General features: G+C 35.2%; 1 protein-coding gene across 1 annotated transcript; it reads right to left on the bottom strand.

The window, feature by feature from the left end:
- Positions 1-4,374: 4,374 nt before the first annotated feature.
- On the bottom strand, positions 4,375-19,583 carry CFHR2 (complement factor H related 2). The gene is made up of 5 exons (XM_010355219.2): positions 19,383-19,583; positions 13,941-14,135; positions 12,585-12,761; positions 5,500-5,682; positions 4,375-4,712 (listed from the first exon to the last, which is right to left on the bottom strand). Exons 1-5 carry the CDS (start codon positions 19,438-19,440, stop codon positions 4,513-4,515), a joined length of 813 nt encoding a protein of 270 aa, XP_010353521.1. The 5' UTR covers positions 19,441-19,583; the 3' UTR covers positions 4,375-4,512.
- Positions 19,584-20,173: the final 590 nt, after the last annotated feature.

Below are 20,173 nucleotides of genomic sequence, written 5' to 3'. Positions count from 1 at the left end.
AAGTGAGAACATGGGGTTTTTGGTTTTCTATTCCTGTGTTAGTTTGCCTCCAGCTCCATCTACGTTCCTTCAAAGGACAAAATCTCACTCTTTTTTGTGGCTACATAGTATTCCATGGAGTGTGTGTACCATATTTTAGAAATGCAATCTACCATTGATGGGCATTTAGATTGAATCTCTGTACAGACCAATGGTGAATCCCAAAAATGAGTCAGTAATAAAAACCTACCAACCAGAAAAATCCCAGCACCAGATAGGTTCACAGCTGAATTCTACTAGATATGTAAGGAAGAGCTGTTACCATTCCTACTGAAACTATTCAAAAAATTGAGGAGGAGGGATTCCTTGCTAATTCATTTTATGAGGCCAGCGTCATCCTGATACCAAAACCTAGCAGCGATACAACAAAAAAGAAAACTGCAGGCCAGTATCCTGATGAATATAGACACAAAAATCCTAAAAAACAAACAAGCAAACAAAAAATAGAAAAAAAAAAAACTTATATTTTCCCATGAGAATCTGTCACAACTTTCTGGGTAGAGAAATGGCCATTCTCTTATGAATGGCCATCAGAGAGATAGGCTGATCATCCAGGCTTCTGCAGCAGATGGTCTAGTGAAAGATCCCTTGTTTAAATTCTTCCTTCTATAGCCTAAGACAGAGCCTCAACAGTCTCTGCAGTGAGTCCCAGAAGAAGACAAGCTATTTACTTACAAATGTGACCAGGGTTACTGTTGTACCCTCTTGTAGAATTTTCTTTCGTATACAATGCCCATGTAATGATGGAACTACTTTGTGTATTCTCTTCTCTTTTGGTATGTTTTTCAGATAAAACCATTAGGACATTTAAAAAATTAAAATACTTTTATACCCTTCAGTTGTTAGAGGAATTTTAATTAATGCCCTATACCATCTCAAACGGCAGGTAATTTGTGTGTTTTTTTTCCTTTGTTTTTCTTGCTAGAAATAAATTTATTATTATTCTCAAAGAACTAGCATTGGTTCATTTCATTTGTTCTTTGAGAAGATTAATAAAATAGATTTTTTCTAAGTTGAATTTGCTTCATTGATTTCTGCACTAATATTCATTATTTCCTACTTTCTTATATTTTAAGCTTAGTTTAGTGTTTTGAGATGGTTCTTTTTTCTAATACACTATTTAATTACATCTTACAGTTCTATGGAACAGTAATTTTGATGGGATTCAGATGGATAATTCTTTTGTTTTTTGGAGGCATTAACAAAGATATTCAATGTTATTTATCTGGTACATATTCTGGGGTTGAGGGTTTAATATGTCTTCAGTCACATCGCTTTGCCAGCGATGGCTGAAATTTGGGGTCAAGGTGACTCCTGTCATTCTCAGGGCCTCTTTACAGGGTAGTCAGAATTCTCTCATGCTGGTTAGAAGCTACTGGAGACCAAGCTGCTTTTTTTTTTTTAAAGCTTTTATCCTTAATTGGCATAGAGATACACTATATCCTATTGGTCAAAGCAGTCATGGGTTAGCACAAGTTCAAGGTGAGGGGAAACAGGTCACTTAATCAGAGGATTTTCAAATTATTTGTGGACATCTTTAATTTGCATAATGTAGTAACTTTGCTGCATTACATGCTAATATTTTAATTATCTCCACTCTGAGGTATATATGTGTCATAAAAATGATTGTAATTAAGAATGTACTCCATTATGATTACTTACCTAGTTCATCTTTGTTGATGACATTAAATATAACCAAGTCTTAACTATTTTAGAAATCATATTTAAGTTTTCAAAGTTAAATTGTATTTCTGATGAAATAGTAATGTTTTATTTCTTTACCTAGGTAGTGTTCACCCATGTTTTTGGCAATTTTCTGCATGTTTCTTTTTAAGAAAACGTTTAAAAACAAGTCTGTGATGTTTTCTCTAATTTCATAGAAGACTGATAATGTGACCCTCGTTAAAATTCTTGCAAGAGAAACTTATACATCAGATCCAAGAAAAATAAGAATCTGGGTTAAGGTGCCCAAATCACGCTTTTTAGGTTGTTCATCTAAAATAAGTATAACAAATAACTGGATTTCATAAGTTGCAGCTGAAGGAGTTCATCAGCTCCTAAAGTACAAGAGATGGAGGAACTTAAGAGATGACAGACACTCATCAAAACTGTCTCTCTTAGCCACATGCATTCTGAAGACAGATTTGAACAGTCAGAAGCCACAAGTGGGAGTTACAATTCTCACTATGGTCTTGACATTATTGCTGTTTAAAATAATTTTTCATTTTTATTTTTATTATTTATTTATTTATTTATCTATTTATTTATTTATTTTGAGATGGAGTCTCACTCTGTCGCCCAGGCTGGAGTGCAGTGGCCCGATCTCGGCTCACTGCAAGCTCCGCCTCTCAGGTTCACACCGTTCTCCTGCCTCAGCCTCCCCAGTAGCTGGGACTACAGGCGCCCGCCAACAGGCCCGGTTAATTTTTTGTATTTTTAGTGGAGTCGGAGTCTCACCATGTTCGCCAGGATGGTCTTGATCTCCTGACCTCGTAATCCGCCCGCCTTGGCCTCCCAAGGTTCTGGGACTACAGGCGTGAGCTACCGTGCCCGGCCTAAAATAATTTTTAAAAGTTAACGTAATGATAGATAAAAGTGTGAAATGTTAATTCTGAAAGCAAGATCACTGCTATTAGTTGAGCAGTGTAGGAGCTGCAGAGTGGTATCAGAAATGGACACTCCGCTTCTCATCCTCTTCATGATATGGTAAAGGCACCATGAAATTAAAAAAAGGGTAGGATGGAGGGTCTGACAAACTTCTATTGCCAGGGTGTTACCAATCCACTTTTTCTTTGAAGGGAAAATCCTCTGAGGAAGATTATCTGGGATGAATCGTAAGAGTGGAGTCTGGATTATATGACTTTGACTCCAGAATTTGTGAAAAAAATATATTTAGAATAAGATACAATATGATGGAGAAGTTAGTAGAAATACAATTTCTTGGTTGCTGCTAACACGTTTGGTGAAATTAAAACATCTCATGGTGGAAAGTAAAGAAAATGAACAATTTAACCCAGCAATACTGAGAGAAATATTTGAACCAAAATATTTGGCTTCATGTGTGACAAAGGTTCTGATGGAGACTTGGGAAGATACAGGTTAAGTTATGGTGCTCCTTCACTCTGACCCTTCATTAACAGATCCTACCTTCCAAGCGCCAGGTTTGAGAGATCAGATGACCATGAATACTAGAGAAATAACATTAAATATGTGGTCCATTTTGCAAAACAGAAAAATATTGGTGCCTGCTAGGTTAATTTTAACCACAGATTCTTTAAAATAAATGGTTTGTAATTTGGTAGTAAATTCAATTACCAGCTTATAGTCATACTTTGGAAAAGTTTTTTCTTCACTTGGTCTTAGTTGTTCTTGTTAAATGAGAATTTTATAATTGGTCAAACTAGCCTCTCTAGTGAATATTAAGTGATACAAATCCTAGGAAGATAGTGAGAGATTTTAATTGGTTAAAAAAAATTAAGTGGTAAGATGATGTATTAGTGTTTCCCAGAGAAACAGAATGTATGGTGTGAGATGTATGTAGATAGATGAGATAGAGAGAGGTTTTTTTATGCAATTGGTTTACTTGACTTGTGGGCATAAGCAAGTCCAAAATTCATAGGCGAATAGACTAGAAACTCAGACAAGGGTCAATGTTACAGTCTTGAGGTAGAATTTCTTCTTCTTTGGAAGCCTAAGTTCTGACTCTTACTGCTTCGATTGATTGAATGTGACCCACCCACGTTATCAAGGATAATCTTTACTTAAAGTCAACTTATTGTAGATGTTATTAACTCCATCTATAAAATACTTTCTTCACAGAAACACTTAGATTAACATTTGATTAAATAATTGGGCTTGATAACCTAGCCAAGTTGACACATAAAACTAACCATTGCAGATGCTAATTCTCACCAAAACATGTATTATTTTGATTAGTTATGTGGATATATATAGTTGCACGCTCTGAAAGAAGGCTAACATGAACTCCCAGGCTGTGACTGTTAGGAACTGACATTTCAAGATATGTGGGGGTAACATTTAGATATAATTCCTTCAGTTACCAATAATATACTGTGGAGTACCAAATAGCTGGAAGGAGAATATTTAATGCTCCCAACCCAAAGAAATGATAAGTGTTTGAGATAATGGATATACTAATTACCCTAACTGACCATTACACATTATATATATGGAAACATTACTATGTACCCCATGAATATATACAGTTATTGTCAATTTTTTTAAAAAGGAAAAAAAAAAAAAAGACAATTCCTAGGTTGTTACTTAGATTTGGTGAAGATAGTGCTCACCATTGTGACACATCTCAGATTATAATTGCATTTTCACACATCAACACAAAATTTTATTTATGAATAAAAATGAGTAAAACAGTACTTGAAAAATGAAATTAAAAAGATTTAATAATAAATGCAGAAAAATATGTGCATTTTACTAATAGTAATGCCATTTATTCTATTTTTCTTCACAACTGGGATATATCAGTTTTCCATCCTGACACACTGCTCGAAATGAATGAGATTTTGTTGGATGATATCCATATTTACAATCAAATTCAACTATGTCACCTGTTTTTGAATAAAGCTTTTGTTGGTTTGTCCACTTTAATTTTATATTATATTTTTCCATAATTTCTGGTGATATTACACATGGATCTGAAAGTAGAAAAAAATGAACATAAAACATTAAGTAGTATGCAAATCTTCATAGACTCATAGACAGGTTTTCAAGTAGAATGTTATATGATGGTTGAGGAATTATTTCTCTAAATCCTTTCCAAACCATTGCTGTAAAAATATAATATAGATTTAAGTAAAGTTAAAATGGTAAACGATGTAAAAAATGAGGTACTGTGTTTAATGGATGATAATTTAATGTTATTACCAGATTCATAACATCAATTGCTATATTAAGATAGTTGTATTTTAGAACCTATCATTGCTGTTTCTGTTTGATTATGATTTTGGTGAAAGAATCCAAACTTTCAGTAATAAGATGAACAAGAACTGGGAATCAAATAAAGAAATGTAATGACATTAATAGCTAATAATATGGTATTATTCACTTGAAATTTGAAGAGAAAGCAGGTTTTAAGAGTCCTTATCTCACACACACACACACATTTACACACAATGGTAACCATAGGTGGTGATGAATGTGTTAATTAATTTGTAGTAATCATTGCTTCATAAATTTATCAAACAATGTGTTGTAGAACATGAATATATATTCTTTTTATTTATCAACGAAATGTTTTAAAATAAAACATAAATATAAAGAGAAAAATTTCTAAACTTTACATTCCATTATATAAACGTTTGGTAGGCAAGCATTCAGCAGAATGCTTGTTTGTTAATCTGTGAAAATTCTATTATAAACAATGAAATATCAGACTCATCACATTGATTTTTCCAGAACCCATGAGAATACTAAAGTACTTACCTAAACATTTTGGTGGTTCTGACCATTGTCCATTTCTACATGTTATATGATTATTACCTTCAAGTTTATACAAGTTCTGGCATTGATACTCAACTGACGAACCTGGAGCATATACTGACAACGGGAATGAAGTAATGTCTCCATTATCAATAGGTGGAGGGGGCCCACATTTTTCTGCAGAAACTAAAAAAAACATCATTTGATTTACTGGGAGAGCAAATAAAAATGCAAGTTCAAATAAGGCAAATACAAACTAGGCACTTCATATTCTATCAGGGCTTTTGTGATTTGTGCTGAATGAAATGATTCCTGGAGTAAAATGTATCCTACAAACTGAAAGTTATATTTTAAGTTATTTTCTCCTCACTGAATGAACACATACAGCATTAACAAAGATGACACCTCGTAGTATTCCAGGATTAAGAAATGTTTTTCTAAATGAGTACATGCTAAACAGATAGAAAGCTATGACAAACACAAAGTTTCTTATTTTAAATTCAACATTCTTTGGAGTTTATTGGGTCCATAGTCATTTCATTCTTTATTTTCATTTGCCTTACAAAAGAAACATTAATTCCTTGAAAAATTAATTCCTTGAAAAATTTAAACAATTAAACAATACAAATTAATAGAAGGTAAAAGAAAATTGCTGGTATCGGCAAAATGAGGAACGAACTTTTCTACCTTTTCCTTATGCTAAGTACACCTCGAATTTTGGACACAATGTAAAAAAAAACAACAACAACAACAACAAAAAAAACAGAAAAGAACATAAGAAGACTCTGAAAGATATAGAGCCTTTGATCTAGCTAGAGACTTCAGGACTCAAGGAATGACACAGCAGGGTCATGTGGGTTTTCTTTTGGACTCCTGTGTATCCTGGTTAGGACACTGGAGAAGACTGCAACCCAGTATTAAAATGAGGTTCAGATAAAAAAAGAAAATCCCCAGAAGAGCCTACTTTCTATACCCAAAAGCCCAGGAAAAGAATTTTTACCAATAACTTACATACTGTAGGAAAGGTCCTAAGAAGCCAATGACCACCCTCCACACTCCCAGATAAACAGAGGTCAACTGTGGAACCTAAACTTTCATCTACATGGTCAAGTAACAAGACACCTCTCCCTTTTCCCATGATGTCAGCAGAAGCCAAGTGGGAAACCTGGGCTTATACCCAGCGTGGCAGCAATGGAAGCTGCCAAATAAGACTTTTTGCAATCCAGTACTCACAATATGACACCTAAAATATCTAGAATAAATTTAAAAATTACTCATCATATTAAGGACCAGGAAACCCTCAATATAGAAAAGACAATTATTAACAACAGAAGACAACTTTAAGAAGACACAGATGTTGAAATTGATGATGCTTTGAAAAGTCCAGTAGGAATTATAAACCCAAATAGTAAAACAAGAATTAAAAAACAACCACTTGATAGGCTTAATAATACATTGGGAGTTGACAGATGAATAAATTCATGAACTTCAATACAGAGCAATATTAATTACCCAGTCTGAAAATAGACTAAAAACAGAAAGCTGAACTGAGCTTCAGAGACCTTTAGAATACAACAAACAACAACAAATAAGGAGAGGCGATCCAGAAAAAGAAGAGAAAAAGTACCGGACTGAAAACAATAAAAAAAAAATGACTGAACACTTCCAATATTGACCATAAGACATAAACTAATAGTGACATGTAGAACCAACCTATACTGTACAATATTTTTCTCATAACTTGAAAAAATATATCAGCTATTTTGACTTAATTACATTAAATTGTTCCAAATCTATTCAAAATATAAGAAGGGAATGATATTAGAAGCCTGAGGAGATACTGGTAGCTGGAGCGCTTGAAATTACTCTTTTTTGCATTCACATCATTTATCGCACATACTTGCCACCTGATATAGTTAGGCTTTGTGTCCCCACTCACATCTTATCTTGAATTGTGATCCCCAGGTATTGAGGCAGAGACATGGTGGGGGGTGGTTGGATCATGGGGATGGCTTCCCCCATGCTGTTCTCATGATAGTGAGTGAGTTCTCAAAAGATCTGATGGTTTTGTAAGTGTTTGGAAGTTCCTCCTTCACTCACTTGTCTCTCTCCTGCTGCCTTGTGAAGAAAGTGCCTGCCTCCCCTTCTGCCATGATTGTAAGTTTTCTGAAGCCACAGCCATGTGGAACTGTGAGTCAATTAAACCTATTTTATTTATTTATTATTATTATTATTTTGAGACAGAGTCTCACTTTGTTGCCCAGACTGCAGTGCAGTGGCACTATCTCGGCTCACGGCAGCCTCTGCCTCTCCAGCTCAAGCAATTCTCTTCCCTCATCCTCCTGAGTAGCTGGGATTACAGGTGTGCACCACCATGCCCAGCTAATTTTTATATTTTAGTAAAGACAGAGTTTCACCATGTGGGCCAGGCTAGTCTCAAACTCCTGACCTCAAGTGATTCGTCTGCCCTAGTCTCCCAAAGTGCTAGGATTACAGGTGTGAGCCACCATGTCTGGCCAAACCTACTTTATTAATACATTACCCAGGTTGGAGAAGTTCTTTATAGCAGTGTGAGAATGGACTAATATAGTCAATTGGTACAGTGGGCACTGCTATGAAGATACCTGAAAATGTGTAAGTGACTTTGGAACTGGGTAATAGGCAGAGGTTGGAACAGCTTAGGGGGCTCAGAAGAAGACAGGAAGATGAGGGAAAGTTTGGAACCCCCTTGAGACTTGTTCAGCGGTTTTGACCAAAATGCTTATAGTGATATGGACAATGAAGTCCAGGCCGAGGTGGTCTGAGATGGAGATGAGAAACTCATTGGGAACTGGAGCAAAGGTCACTCTTGCTATGCTGTAGCAAAGAGATTAGTGGCAATTTGCCCCTGCCTTAGAGATCTGTGGAACTTTGAAGTTGAGAGAGATGATTTAGGGTAACTAGAGTAGGAAATTTCTAAGCAGCAAAATATTCAAGAGTGACAGAATATAAACATTTGCAAAATTTGTAGCCTGACCACGTAGTAGAAGAGAAAAACTAATATTCTGGGGAGTAATTCAAGCCTGCTGCAGAAATTTGCATAAGTAACAAGGAGCCAAATGTTAATAGCCTATGACAATGGCGAAAATGACTCTAGGGCATGTCAGAGATCTTTGAGGCTTTCCCATCACAGGCCTAGGAGGAAAAATAGTTTCATGGGCCTGGGCCCTACGGCTGTGTGCAGCCTCAGGACCTGGTGCCCTGCTGAGTCCTAGCTGCTCCAGCTCCAGCTGTGGCTAAATGGGGCCAAGATACAGCTCATGTCATTTTTTCAGAAGGTGCAAACCTTGAACTTCGGCAGCTTCCACATGGTGTTGTGCCTGTGGGTGCACAGAAGATAAGATTTTGAGCTTTTTTTTGGTTCCAAGTGGGAACCTCTGCCTGGATTTCTGAGGTTGTATGGAAATTCCTGCATGTCGAGGCAAAAGTCTGCAGGGGCGGAGTCCTCATGGAGAACCTCTGCTAGGGTAGTGTGGAAGGGAAATGTGGGGTTGGAACTCCCATACAAAGTCACCACTGAGGCACTGCCAAGTGGAGCTTTGCATAGGGGGCTATTCTCCTCCAGACCACAGAATGGTAGATAAGCCAACAGCTTGTACTATGCACCTGGAAAGGCCACATGCACTCAATGCCAGCCCATGAGAGCAGCCCTGGGGGCTGAACCCTGCAAAGCCACAGAAGTGGAGCTACCCAAGGCCTTGGAAGTCTACCCCTTGCATCAGTGTGTCCTGGATGTGAGACAAGGAGTCAAAGGAGACCATTTTTGGAGATTTAAGATTTAATGAGTGCCCTGCTGGGTTTTAAACTTGCATGGGGACTGTAGCCCCTTTCTTTTGGCCAATTTCACTCGTATGGGGAGGGGAGGGAAATTATAAAGCAAATTAATCCCAATTTTACAAATGGGTAACTAAATATCAAAGACTTTTTAAAAAACCCATCTTCTAGGTTTTTTGAACCTTTCCATTATTCTCAACTCTATCACTAGTATGTTTATAAAAACTCATTATGAGTATCTTCTGATTCAATTAGAAATAATTATGTATATGAATATGTGTTTATTTTTCTTATTTAATCATCTCTCATTAATGGTTAGTTTATAAAAGTATATATTAATTCTTACATAAAATACATAATTGACATTAAAGACAGAGTAAATAATCTGAATAAATCAAGTATACACACAAAAAAACAATTGAAATATTTTCTAATTAACAATCTCATAAATATTATTTAAAGTGACTAGCTTTATGTACTGTTATTGGCACTTTAATGGTTTGATTGCAGTTTACTCGAGCAAATCCCACTAGAATGTGACTCATTTCACTTACATAAAACTTGTATCCCTAAATCTCTGTATTTTATTCCAATATTTTGGATGGCAATTCTTTATTGATTGTCATCTTTTTAAAAATCTAATTGTAAAAACAAAATGCCATTGAAAATAATTGATCTGGCTGGGTGCAGTGGCTCATGCCTGTAATATCAGTACTTGGGAGGCCGAGGTTGGCAGATCACCTGAGGTTGGGAGTTCGATACCAGCCTGGCCAACTTGGTGAAACCCTGTCTCTACTAAGAATACAAAAATTAACTGGGTGTGGTGACACATGTCTGTAATCCCAACTACTCAGGAGGCTGAGGCACAAGAATCGCTTGAACCTTGGAGGCAGAATTTGCAGGGAGCCAAGATCACACCATTGGACTCCAACCTGAGCAACATAGTGAGACTCTGTCTCAAAAATAAATAAACAAATAAATAAAATAATAAGGAAATAAGTAAGTAATTAAGTAAATAAATAAATAAATATAATTGATCTTGGCTGATGTAGGGTTTCCCAGCTGCTTCATTCATATGTGGTTATTGCATGGTGTTGTAGAAGGAAAAATGGCTCCCAAAGATGGCTCTGTACTAATCCCTGGAACATAGATTACCATAACTTGCAAAATGTTACCTTAGATGAAAAAACAGACTATGCACCTATCATTATGAGTCTAGTTGCCCTGAAACTTTATTAACTCTCCATGGTGTTCTTGAGCTACCATTCAACCTTGGACATAGACTGTTCTGCTGAATTCTTTCAATTTGGAGATTCTGACTTCCTCCATCTACTCTTATAACCTCAACATGTTGTCTTATACTTTTGGAATAAGCAACAGGCAGAGAGGGAAAGGTAGCAATATTCTGAGAACTTGAACAAGAAGATGTGTTCTTTGTCAGACTAAATAAAATGGGCTAAGTTTTGAAGCAACTTTATTTTGGCAACTTAGTTTCAGAATGTCATTACTCACTGAATGGAACCAGAACTTATTGGAGGTATGGCTTATTCTAGTTCTTGGACGGGGAAAACATGAATTAAACCCGGGATATTTTTTGTGTCACAAAGCAACAGACTTAATCAAAGGCTAACAAAGTCTTACAGACTGTACACAAGAGAGAGCCAGCTTGTATGGGATACAGCTGGTCAAACTTAATTTGTCAAGCTTCTAAAATATAATTGTTGGGCTGACAATAGCCATCATCCCACAAATTGAAGAGAGCTTGTTCATGATATGGAGAGAGCATGGAAATATTTATGCCATCACTGAAGCCTATAAATCCTGAACCCTATTCAATCACTGGAATTTTCTGGTATTCATAACATTTGTTCTTTTTTTTTTTTTTTTTTTTTTTTTTGCAAGTGTTAATCATGTTTAATCCTGTAGTAATAGAAAGATACTATGATTTAACTGTTCACCAAAAAACTATCACAGTTTCAGCTGTTTTAAGAAGACTCAATTTTCTAGAAGTTTAAATTTAGTGAAGACAGGGTCTCACTCTGTTGCCCAGTTTGGCATGCACTGGTGCAGTCATAGCTCACTGCAGTCTTGAACACCTGGGCTCAAGTGATCCTCCTGCTTCAGCCTTCCCAGTGGCTGGGACTACAGGCACACACCACTGCGCCCTACTCTAGAGGTTTTAAATTAAGTATTGAAGATGTGGAATAATATTTGATAACATAACATCTTTTGAAAAGCATACCACGGATTCTATTTCCTGATAGGATGGAATAGCTGGTATCAACATAGCATCCAGCTGGAAAAAAATTAGAAAACTGTACAAAATATATATCAAGAACACTGGAAATCTCCCAGCACACAACCGTGATAACTAAGAAAATGAAAAAACCTCAAAACCCCAAACTACCATAGCACACAGCCCCATCTGTTTGCTGGGAGGCCTTTCTTAGACTCTGTGCTGTGAGGGAGAACCCAGGAAGAACTCAGTGGTCTTCTTTAGTTGAGACTAATAAGGTCAGTCTTGGAGACTACGGTGGCCAGAAGTTACTGGCCATAGTAGCAGAGAGAAAGTGGTATGAAGAGAAAGAGCTGTAGAAGTTTCCATGGGGCTCCTTGTGTTTTTAGTTGAATACTGAGCTGTGCAAGCATAGGACGGAATCGTATTGGGCTGGGCGAAGAACAATTACTGAGGCGCTATAAAGATGAAGAATTACAAGAGTTCACACAGGACTGGGAGGCGCCATCATTTATGCCACAGGTTTCCAAAAGAATCGTTTTCCAAATGCTAAGCCGCTCACAAATAAACATACGTCTCAGAAGTATGGACTTTCTAAAACTTAGGAATTGATGATTTATTCAATAAAGCATATGAATTTAAATAAAGATACATATTAAATGCTGTCTTACTTATAAGACATTTTAATTAGAATTTGATTTATTTTCACTTTAATACTTCAGTTTTGTAACCATTTCTTGTCAATTAACCTGACACTATAAACCACACACAGGCATTACTTAAACTTCAAGGGATTATATTCAAGGTGTATTCTTGTTTAATGTTTTTACTTATCACATACATTTGATTTACATAGTTAGGCAAACTATGTTATTGCACATCCACTTAGACATAATTGGAACTGAAAATCAAATGAATAATGATAGAAGTATGTGGTAAAACCTGTATTTAACTTACATTTAATTTGTAAAAAAAAAGATTTATTTTTTTTAAACTTTGTAATATATAACAGCATCTGAGAGAACAGCGTTGTACTTACTAGTGGACCTGCATTTGGGAGGAGCGGACCAGCCCCGTTCCACACATGAAATGTTGTTCTCCTTATTTTGAAGGCTGTATCCTGTGTTGCAAATAATTTGTACAGTATCTCCTTCCAGATGTGTTTGTCCTGAAGATTCAGAATGACCATTTTCCACAAAAGGAAAGAAACACAGTCCTAAGGACCCAAAAACGGATTAATATACAAGATGGAAGTAGCAAAGAAAAAGTACAACTGCATTTTATAATATTTTAATAAATCGGGTGAAGTGGCTCATGCTGGTAATCCCTGCACTTTGGGAGGCTGAGGCGAGTGGATCACTTGAGGTCAGGAGTTTGAGACCAGCCTGGCCAACATGGTGAAACCCTGTTTCTACTAAAAATACAAAAATTAGAGGGCGTAGTGGTGCGCACTTGTAATTCCAGCTACTCTGGAGGCTGAGACAGGAGAATCACTTGAACCCAGAAAGCAGAGGTAGCAGTGAGTCGAGATGGCACCACTGTACTCCAGCCTGGGTGACAGAGTCTTACTCTGTCTAAATAAAAAAAAAAAAATTAAAGGAAAACTTTCAAAGCTGAAATCAAATATAAACGTTTTCAAAAGACTTTAAGTCATGCTACTATATATATATATATGCTGAAATATATTTTTTTCTTTTATATGTATATATAGAAGAAAATATTTCATGTTGTTGCTCTATGGTTTTTATAATAAAATATTTTATGTTTATAAACTATTTTAGGGACAAAGAACATCTTCACATATCTATTTCTCTCTTAACTCTCATAAATGTTTCTTAGGAGTAAGATCATTGCTATTTCCTTTGTTGCCTCATCTATCTGTCTCCCAATTGTTTTCTCTTTTAATATACCTGTTATTACTGGAGTCTGCTCTCTACATTTATTGGAGTATTAATAGCTACACTTTGAACTACCAAATAAATGATTTATTGAAATATAAAAGTGAAAATGTGAAACCTCCTTACAATGTGCAGAAGAATGGTAAATTCAAAACAGAATATGTATAAAAATGGCATTTCAAAGGAAAACTACGATTAGGCTGCTGCCAAATGAATATTAGTAAAGAAATATTAGCAGTCAAATATATTAATCATCAGTCTAAAATAATAAATATATTTCAACATGTAGAACATTTCCAGGTAACGCAAGACAGTTGACATATTTATTCTTCATTGATTCTCATAGGAGGCATCTCAAAATAGGAGGACTACATCTCCCATCTTTGCAACTCCTCTGGTCACTGCCCCTGTGATTATCAAGACCTTATGATCTTGTCTGGCACATCCTTCTTTATTCACTGAATGACACCCATTTAATGAACAAGGCATTTACTCACTGAGACACTTTGGTGTTGGTGACCATCCTTCTTCCGTGCATGTTATGCGAGTCCAAAAAGATTTTGACAGAGACACAAAATTATATTCACAGGAGTAATAGAAAACTTCCCCTGTAGGAACTTGGGAAAATGGCTTATGTTTTTCTTCATCATATAGAATTCCATGTTTTATTTTTGGAAAATCACAAAATGTTGCTGGGAAAATAAAACAAAACTAGAATTACATAATAAGCTACATAAATAAATCAGTAGATTATATTTTAATCATCTCATTTACAGTTTTTTTCTTTCATTTAGCTTAAATGCCTTTGGCTTAAATGCTTTCAAGTGTACAAATTAGGAATGAAAAAACATCACTAATTAAGAGTACAGTAGTATTTGAGGAGGTCATTGTTAATGCATATAAAATTTATATTTTGGAGTGATATGAAATATGAACTCTCCTGTAATGTTTTCAAGAAGAAAACCCTCACACCACAATTTAAGAATGAAGCAGAGTATAAGAGTAGCAAATCTTCCTTATCTGCATAGTATACAGTAGAGGAGTGATAAGGTTGCTTTTAGCTCTCAACTTACTTCTTTTCTCTATTCTCATCGACCGTCATAGATATCTCCACCAGAAACTCTGTCCTATTTTTTTTTCTGGTGCAGTAAAGATGTTGCATAGGTAGTTTTGTTTTTTGTTTACTAATATCATTTTGAATATTTTCTGGTTACAAAGTTAATATAGTTTCAGTGGAAATAATTTAGAGATTATAAGAAAATCACTAAGAACAACTCAATCAAGATAAATTTAGAGCTAAACTCTGGTAAATGTTATATATACAAATATGTATTTGTATATTTGTATTTATATGTGTATACTTGTATTTTGGTTTTTATAATAAAATATTTTATGTTTATAAACTATTTTAGGGAAAAAGAACATCTTCATATATCTATTTCTCTCTTAACTCTCATAAATGTTTCTCAGGAGAAAGATCATTGCTATTTCCTTTGTTGTATAGCATTTACATTGTATTAGGTATTTTAAATAATCTAGAGATTACTTAAATTACTTAAATTGTATGAGAGGGCTGGGTGTGGTAGCTCATGCCTGTAATCCCAGCACTTTGGGAGGCTGACGCGGAGGGATCACTTGAGGTCAGGAGTTTGAGACCAGCCTGACCAACATGGCAAAACCCCATCTCTACTAAAAATACAAAATTTGGCCTGGTGTGGTGGTGTGCTCCTGTAATCCCAGCTACTCAGGAGGCTGAGGCAGAAGAATCACTTGAACCTGGGAGGAGGAGGTTGCAGTGAGCTGAGATCATGCCACTAAACTCCAGCCTGGAGGTGACAGAGCAAGACTCCACCTCAAAAAACAAACAAACAAACAAACAAACAAACAAACAAACAAAAACACATAAAATAAAATAAATTGTATGGGAGGATATGCACAGATTATATACAAATACTACACCATTCTCTCTGAGAGACTTGAGTATCCATGGATTTTGGTATCTACTGGGGGTGAGTAGAGTCCTGGAACCAATTTCTTCAGGATACTAAAGGACTACTGTGTATATGTATATATGCATCCATACGCACTATGGTGCAAGATATATTAAAACAATGTAGAAAATGAGTGAAATCTTCATACTTTTTGACTTTTTTTGTACACATACATATATATATACACACATATTTTTTAGTAGACTTTATTTTTTATTTACAGGTTTTTCACAGCAAAATTGAGTGGAAGGTACAGAGATTTCCTACATACCACTTCCTCTTCTTTGCCACATGGATAACCTCCCTCACCATCAATATAATTATCACCCAAAGTCCATAGTTTATGTTAGGGCTCACTCTTGATATTGTACATTCTATGGGTTTGATATACTTTATCTTTGAGTAAGTATATATATCTTTGAGTAAGTAAAGTATATACTTTACCTTTGAGTAAGTAAGTTCAAGATATTTCCTCAATATTATACTGCTGTTTGTTTTTATCTCAAGATATTTTTGCAATATAGTACTGCTGCATAAGGAATAATTTTATTTTTCACCTTATTTGGAAGAAGTGTGTAGAAATTAAGCTGACAAATCAAGAGAAATTTCTCTTTCTCATCTATCTACAAGTAATGTTTAATGTTGCACAATATTTGAAATATTTTCACCTTGTGAAACCTGAAATTGATTATCTGTTTAAAATTTGACATTAGATAGTTTTGGTAAAGGTATTGAGGGAAAGATTCCTGTCTTGATAGTATTAACCTATCATAACTCTTTCGATTATCCTTCACTCCTCCAAAATTACAGTAGTTTATTTTCATACATTTGCACCTACGTATTCTTTGTTATCCAGAATAGCTTGGTTTTCCAGAACTAACTCTATGACATTCATCAAATATTCATTGTGCATATCTACAATGGTGCTAGCTAGGAGTGTTAATGTCTTTTTGCAAGCCTCCTTTACACAACCACCCACTTCAAAAGTAGAAAATAATTTTTCTTGTCTCAACATTCTGGTAGAATATTATGAATATATTTCTTCTGGGATATATATACACACACACACATTTTATACACACACACACACACACACACACACACACAGTCATACAGTTATTCAACACATATTGACATTTTGGTCAATGACTGATTGCTTATATGACAGGGGATCCATAAGATTATAGCGTAGCTGAAAAATTCCTATCACCTAATAGCCATCATAACATTGCAGTGCAATATATTACTCACATGTTTGTGGCACTGCTGGTGTAAACAAACCTACAGCATTGTCAGTCACATAAAAATATACCACACACAATTTTGTGCAGTACGTAATACCTGATGATGATAATATAGAAGTGTTACTGGTTGATGTATTTCATATACTATAATTGTTATCAGTATTTTATAGTTCACTTCTATTCATTAAAAAATTAACTGTAAAACAGTTAATTTTTCCTCAGGTCCTTCAGGAACTATTCCAGAAGAAACCTTTGTTATCACAGGAGAGGACAGCTCCATGTGCGTTACTGCCCTGAAGACCTTCTAGTGGGACAAGAGTGGAGGAAGAAGACAGTGATACTGATGATCTTGATCCTTTGTAGGCCAAGGTTAATGTGTGTGTTTGTGTCTGTTTTTAACAAAAGGTTTTAAAAGTGAATAAATAAGTAAAATATTTAAAAGATAAAAGCTTATAGAACAATAGAAATAAAAAATCTTTTGTACATCTCTACAATGTTTTTTAAGCTAAATATTATCACAAAAGACAAAAAAATTAAAGTTGATGAAGTAAAAAGGTTAATATAAACTAAGGTTAATTTATTATCGAAGAAAAGTTTTAAAATAAATTTAGTCTATCCTGGATGTATCAAAAACTCAGTAATTAGCACGAAAGAACTTATCCATGTAACCAAAAACCACCGGCTCCCGCCAAAACTATTTAAATAAATTAATTAATTAATAAAATAAATTAGTCTTGCCTAAGTATACTGTGTTTATTCCACCTCCAGTAGTCTATGGTAGTGTTCTAAGCTGTCATATTCACTCACCACTCATGTAATGACTTGCTGAGAGCAACTTTCAGTCCTGCACACCCTATTCATGGTAAGAGCCATATACAAGTGTGCCATTTGTAATGTTTCATACTGTATTTTTATCATATTTTTTCTATATTTAGATAAACATATACTTACAATGGTGCTACAATTACCCACAGTATTCAGTACTGTAACATGCTGTACAGGTTTGCAGCCTAGGAGCGACAGGCTCTACCATATGACCTAGTTAGGTAGTAGGCTATACAACCTAGGTTTGTGTAAGTACACTCTATAATGTTTGAATAAGAAAGAAATCGCCTAAGGATGAACTTCTCAGAACGTGCCCCTATCATTAAGTAATGTATGACTGTTTATACACACACACACACACACAGTCACCTATATATAGTCTTGCAATTTATTTGCCTGTTACATTTTGCTTTTCTTTGGGACGCTATGGTAAGTTGCAGTGAGGTGTGGTTGGGGTTGTCATTTTCTTCCAGCACAACATATTGCTTGATAAATATTTTGCTACTGGAAGCATGCAGTTTTCTATGTATACAAATGTGTTGCTTCAGTGTGTTGTTTTTGCTGTTTGGCAGGGCTCTCAATAGACGTCTAAACGACAGTGTAACTAACACACACTTACAGATCATTTAACATCTAGGCAACCTTTAGATAGAATGTCACTGAAGTTTCTCCCAGAGACTGGATTGAAGCTTGAACATTTTTTTGGTGGGGGCAGGGTTAGGAATTGTCAAAATTCTGTATATTTCTCTCATATTTTTCACTCATCTTCCTCTGCTTTCCCCCTGTTTAGAAATCCCCTTGTAATGCCATTTGTAATAAGTGTATAAGCCACTTAATGAATACCATAAACACAGACTTAAGAAAAATCAAATACACTCATACAGTCGCACTCCTGTGATTACAACTCAGCACTAAAAGTGAAAACAAAATAAAATGAATTTCAAACCAATAGAAATAATGCTTTGCAACACTTCTAAGGGCAAATATTTCAAGGAAAGAATTTTATTGTTCATATTGTTCTCTTATGTCAGGACAGACGAGAAACTGTTCAAATAAAACTTCAAAGGTCTGTAAACATTAGGAATCAGCAAAACAGTAAAGTAAAAACCTTCTGGAAATCAAAGAGTAAAGCATAATGATCGAAACTCCATGTACACACATAGTTTAATTAGTATCCTAGACCTTGGTAGAGATTTTGTTTGCAATTCATGTGATATGGTGGTCTTAATTTCAACATGTAATAAAATGGGACTATTTATAAAATATCGTAGGAAGCAGTTTGTAATATTACTAAAGAGGTGATACATTACTTCATTCTCGATATTTAAGAGCTCAGAAGGAGCAATTTCTTGACAGTTCACTGGTTTATATATAAGTGATATTTTCTATTGTTTCAGTGAAATATATTTCTCTCTGTTGAATGATAATTAGATTGAATGGGAATTCCTCCACTTTAAAGACCTTTAAAATTTAAATGATCAAATTTAGGAAAATAAAATCCTAAAAGCATTTTGAAGGTGGCCAAATCTTTTTGAGAATGATTTTTCTAGTTAGTGGCACTGCAGAGTTTATGCAGAATTACACTAATAGTTCACCTTGCCACTGTGATTATAGCAGATTTTCCCTCATTTAATTCCTCTTTACATTCTCTATTTGGCGGCCATTTACCTTTGTAACTTAGAGGATGAAGAGAACTAATTTTATTCTATTTTCCTGCTAATTGCATGTTAGAAAGTATTTCCATAAAATAGATTAACATTATAAATAACTTAAAATATTTTCAGCTATTTATTCATTAAAAAATATGTAAGCATACACACAAAAACGGATAAATGTATCTGAAAAAGGAACTAAATATTCAGGTCTGTTTTCAACTTACCTTTTCCCCCAACAGAGGATATCTGTGAGATTAGAATTACACTGATCATGAGCCACATGCCTGGTAGTTCCAATTTTATATAACTAAAAATACTTCAGTGGTGGTGGTGTTGCTTTGAATCCTCTTTCATTAACAGTTATGAGCATGACTTTGAATTTCAGTGTACTAACTGGAAGCTAGTTTAGTAACGTCCTTTGTGGTAAACATCAAAGTTCATGGTCGGTTGTGCAAAATAAGCAAATAGTGTCTAATCAGTGTTTTCATAATAATACTCTGAATTTATCGTGTAATATTTACTTGAGCAAAATAAAAGCTGTTCAATATCCTTGCTGTGGTCCCCGAGTCTCTGAGTTTGGAATATTCAGAAATGGGCCATTGAAGAGGAAAGAGGAAGCCCCTTCTTTTATCTAGCCAAGAGTTCAGCTACATCAATAGTCAAGCAAGTACAGGTGATCAGTCCAGCATCACTGTTCTAGTTGTAAATTCCACTTAAAACTGGTATTAAGAATTAGGTAACTTCAGACCATCCTGGCTAACATGGTAAAACCCCGTCTCTACTAGAAATACAAAAAAATGAGCCAGGCATGGTGGCTGGTGCCTGTAGTCCCAGCTACTTGGGAGGCTGAGGCAGGAGAATGGCATGAACCTGGGAGGTGGAGTTTGCAGTGAACCGAGATCACGCCACTGCCCTCCAGCCTGGGTGACACAGTGAGACTCTGTCAAAAAAAAAAAAAAAAAAGATAACTTCTTAATAATTTTCATATTTTGTAGACTATAAAAAGTCAAATCAA

Source organism: Rhinopithecus roxellana, chromosome 1 (assembly GCF_007565055.1).
Source record: "Rhinopithecus roxellana isolate Shanxi Qingling chromosome 1, ASM756505v1, whole genome shotgun sequence".
NCBI classification, from domain to species: domain Eukaryota; kingdom Metazoa; phylum Chordata; class Mammalia; order Primates; family Cercopithecidae; genus Rhinopithecus; species Rhinopithecus roxellana.
The sequence above is the reverse complement of the archived record's forward strand: the minus strand, read 5'-3'. Positions and strand labels throughout refer to the sequence as shown.

Bases quoted from the DNA above. Each gene is read 5' to 3' on its own strand.
- CFHR2 (XM_010355219.2), bottom strand. From the start codon at position 19,440: ATGTGGCTCATGATCAGTGTAATTCTAATCTCACAGATATCCTCTGTT. The intron at 12,762-13,940 runs GTGAGTAAATGC...TTGGGTCCTTAG, and splicing joins ACCAACACCAAAGTGTCTCA to GACTGTGTTTCTTTCCTTTT. The intron at 4,713-5,499 runs GTAAGTACTTTA...TTCTACTTTCAG, and splicing joins AGAACCACCAAAATGTTTAG to ATCCATGTGTAATATCACCA.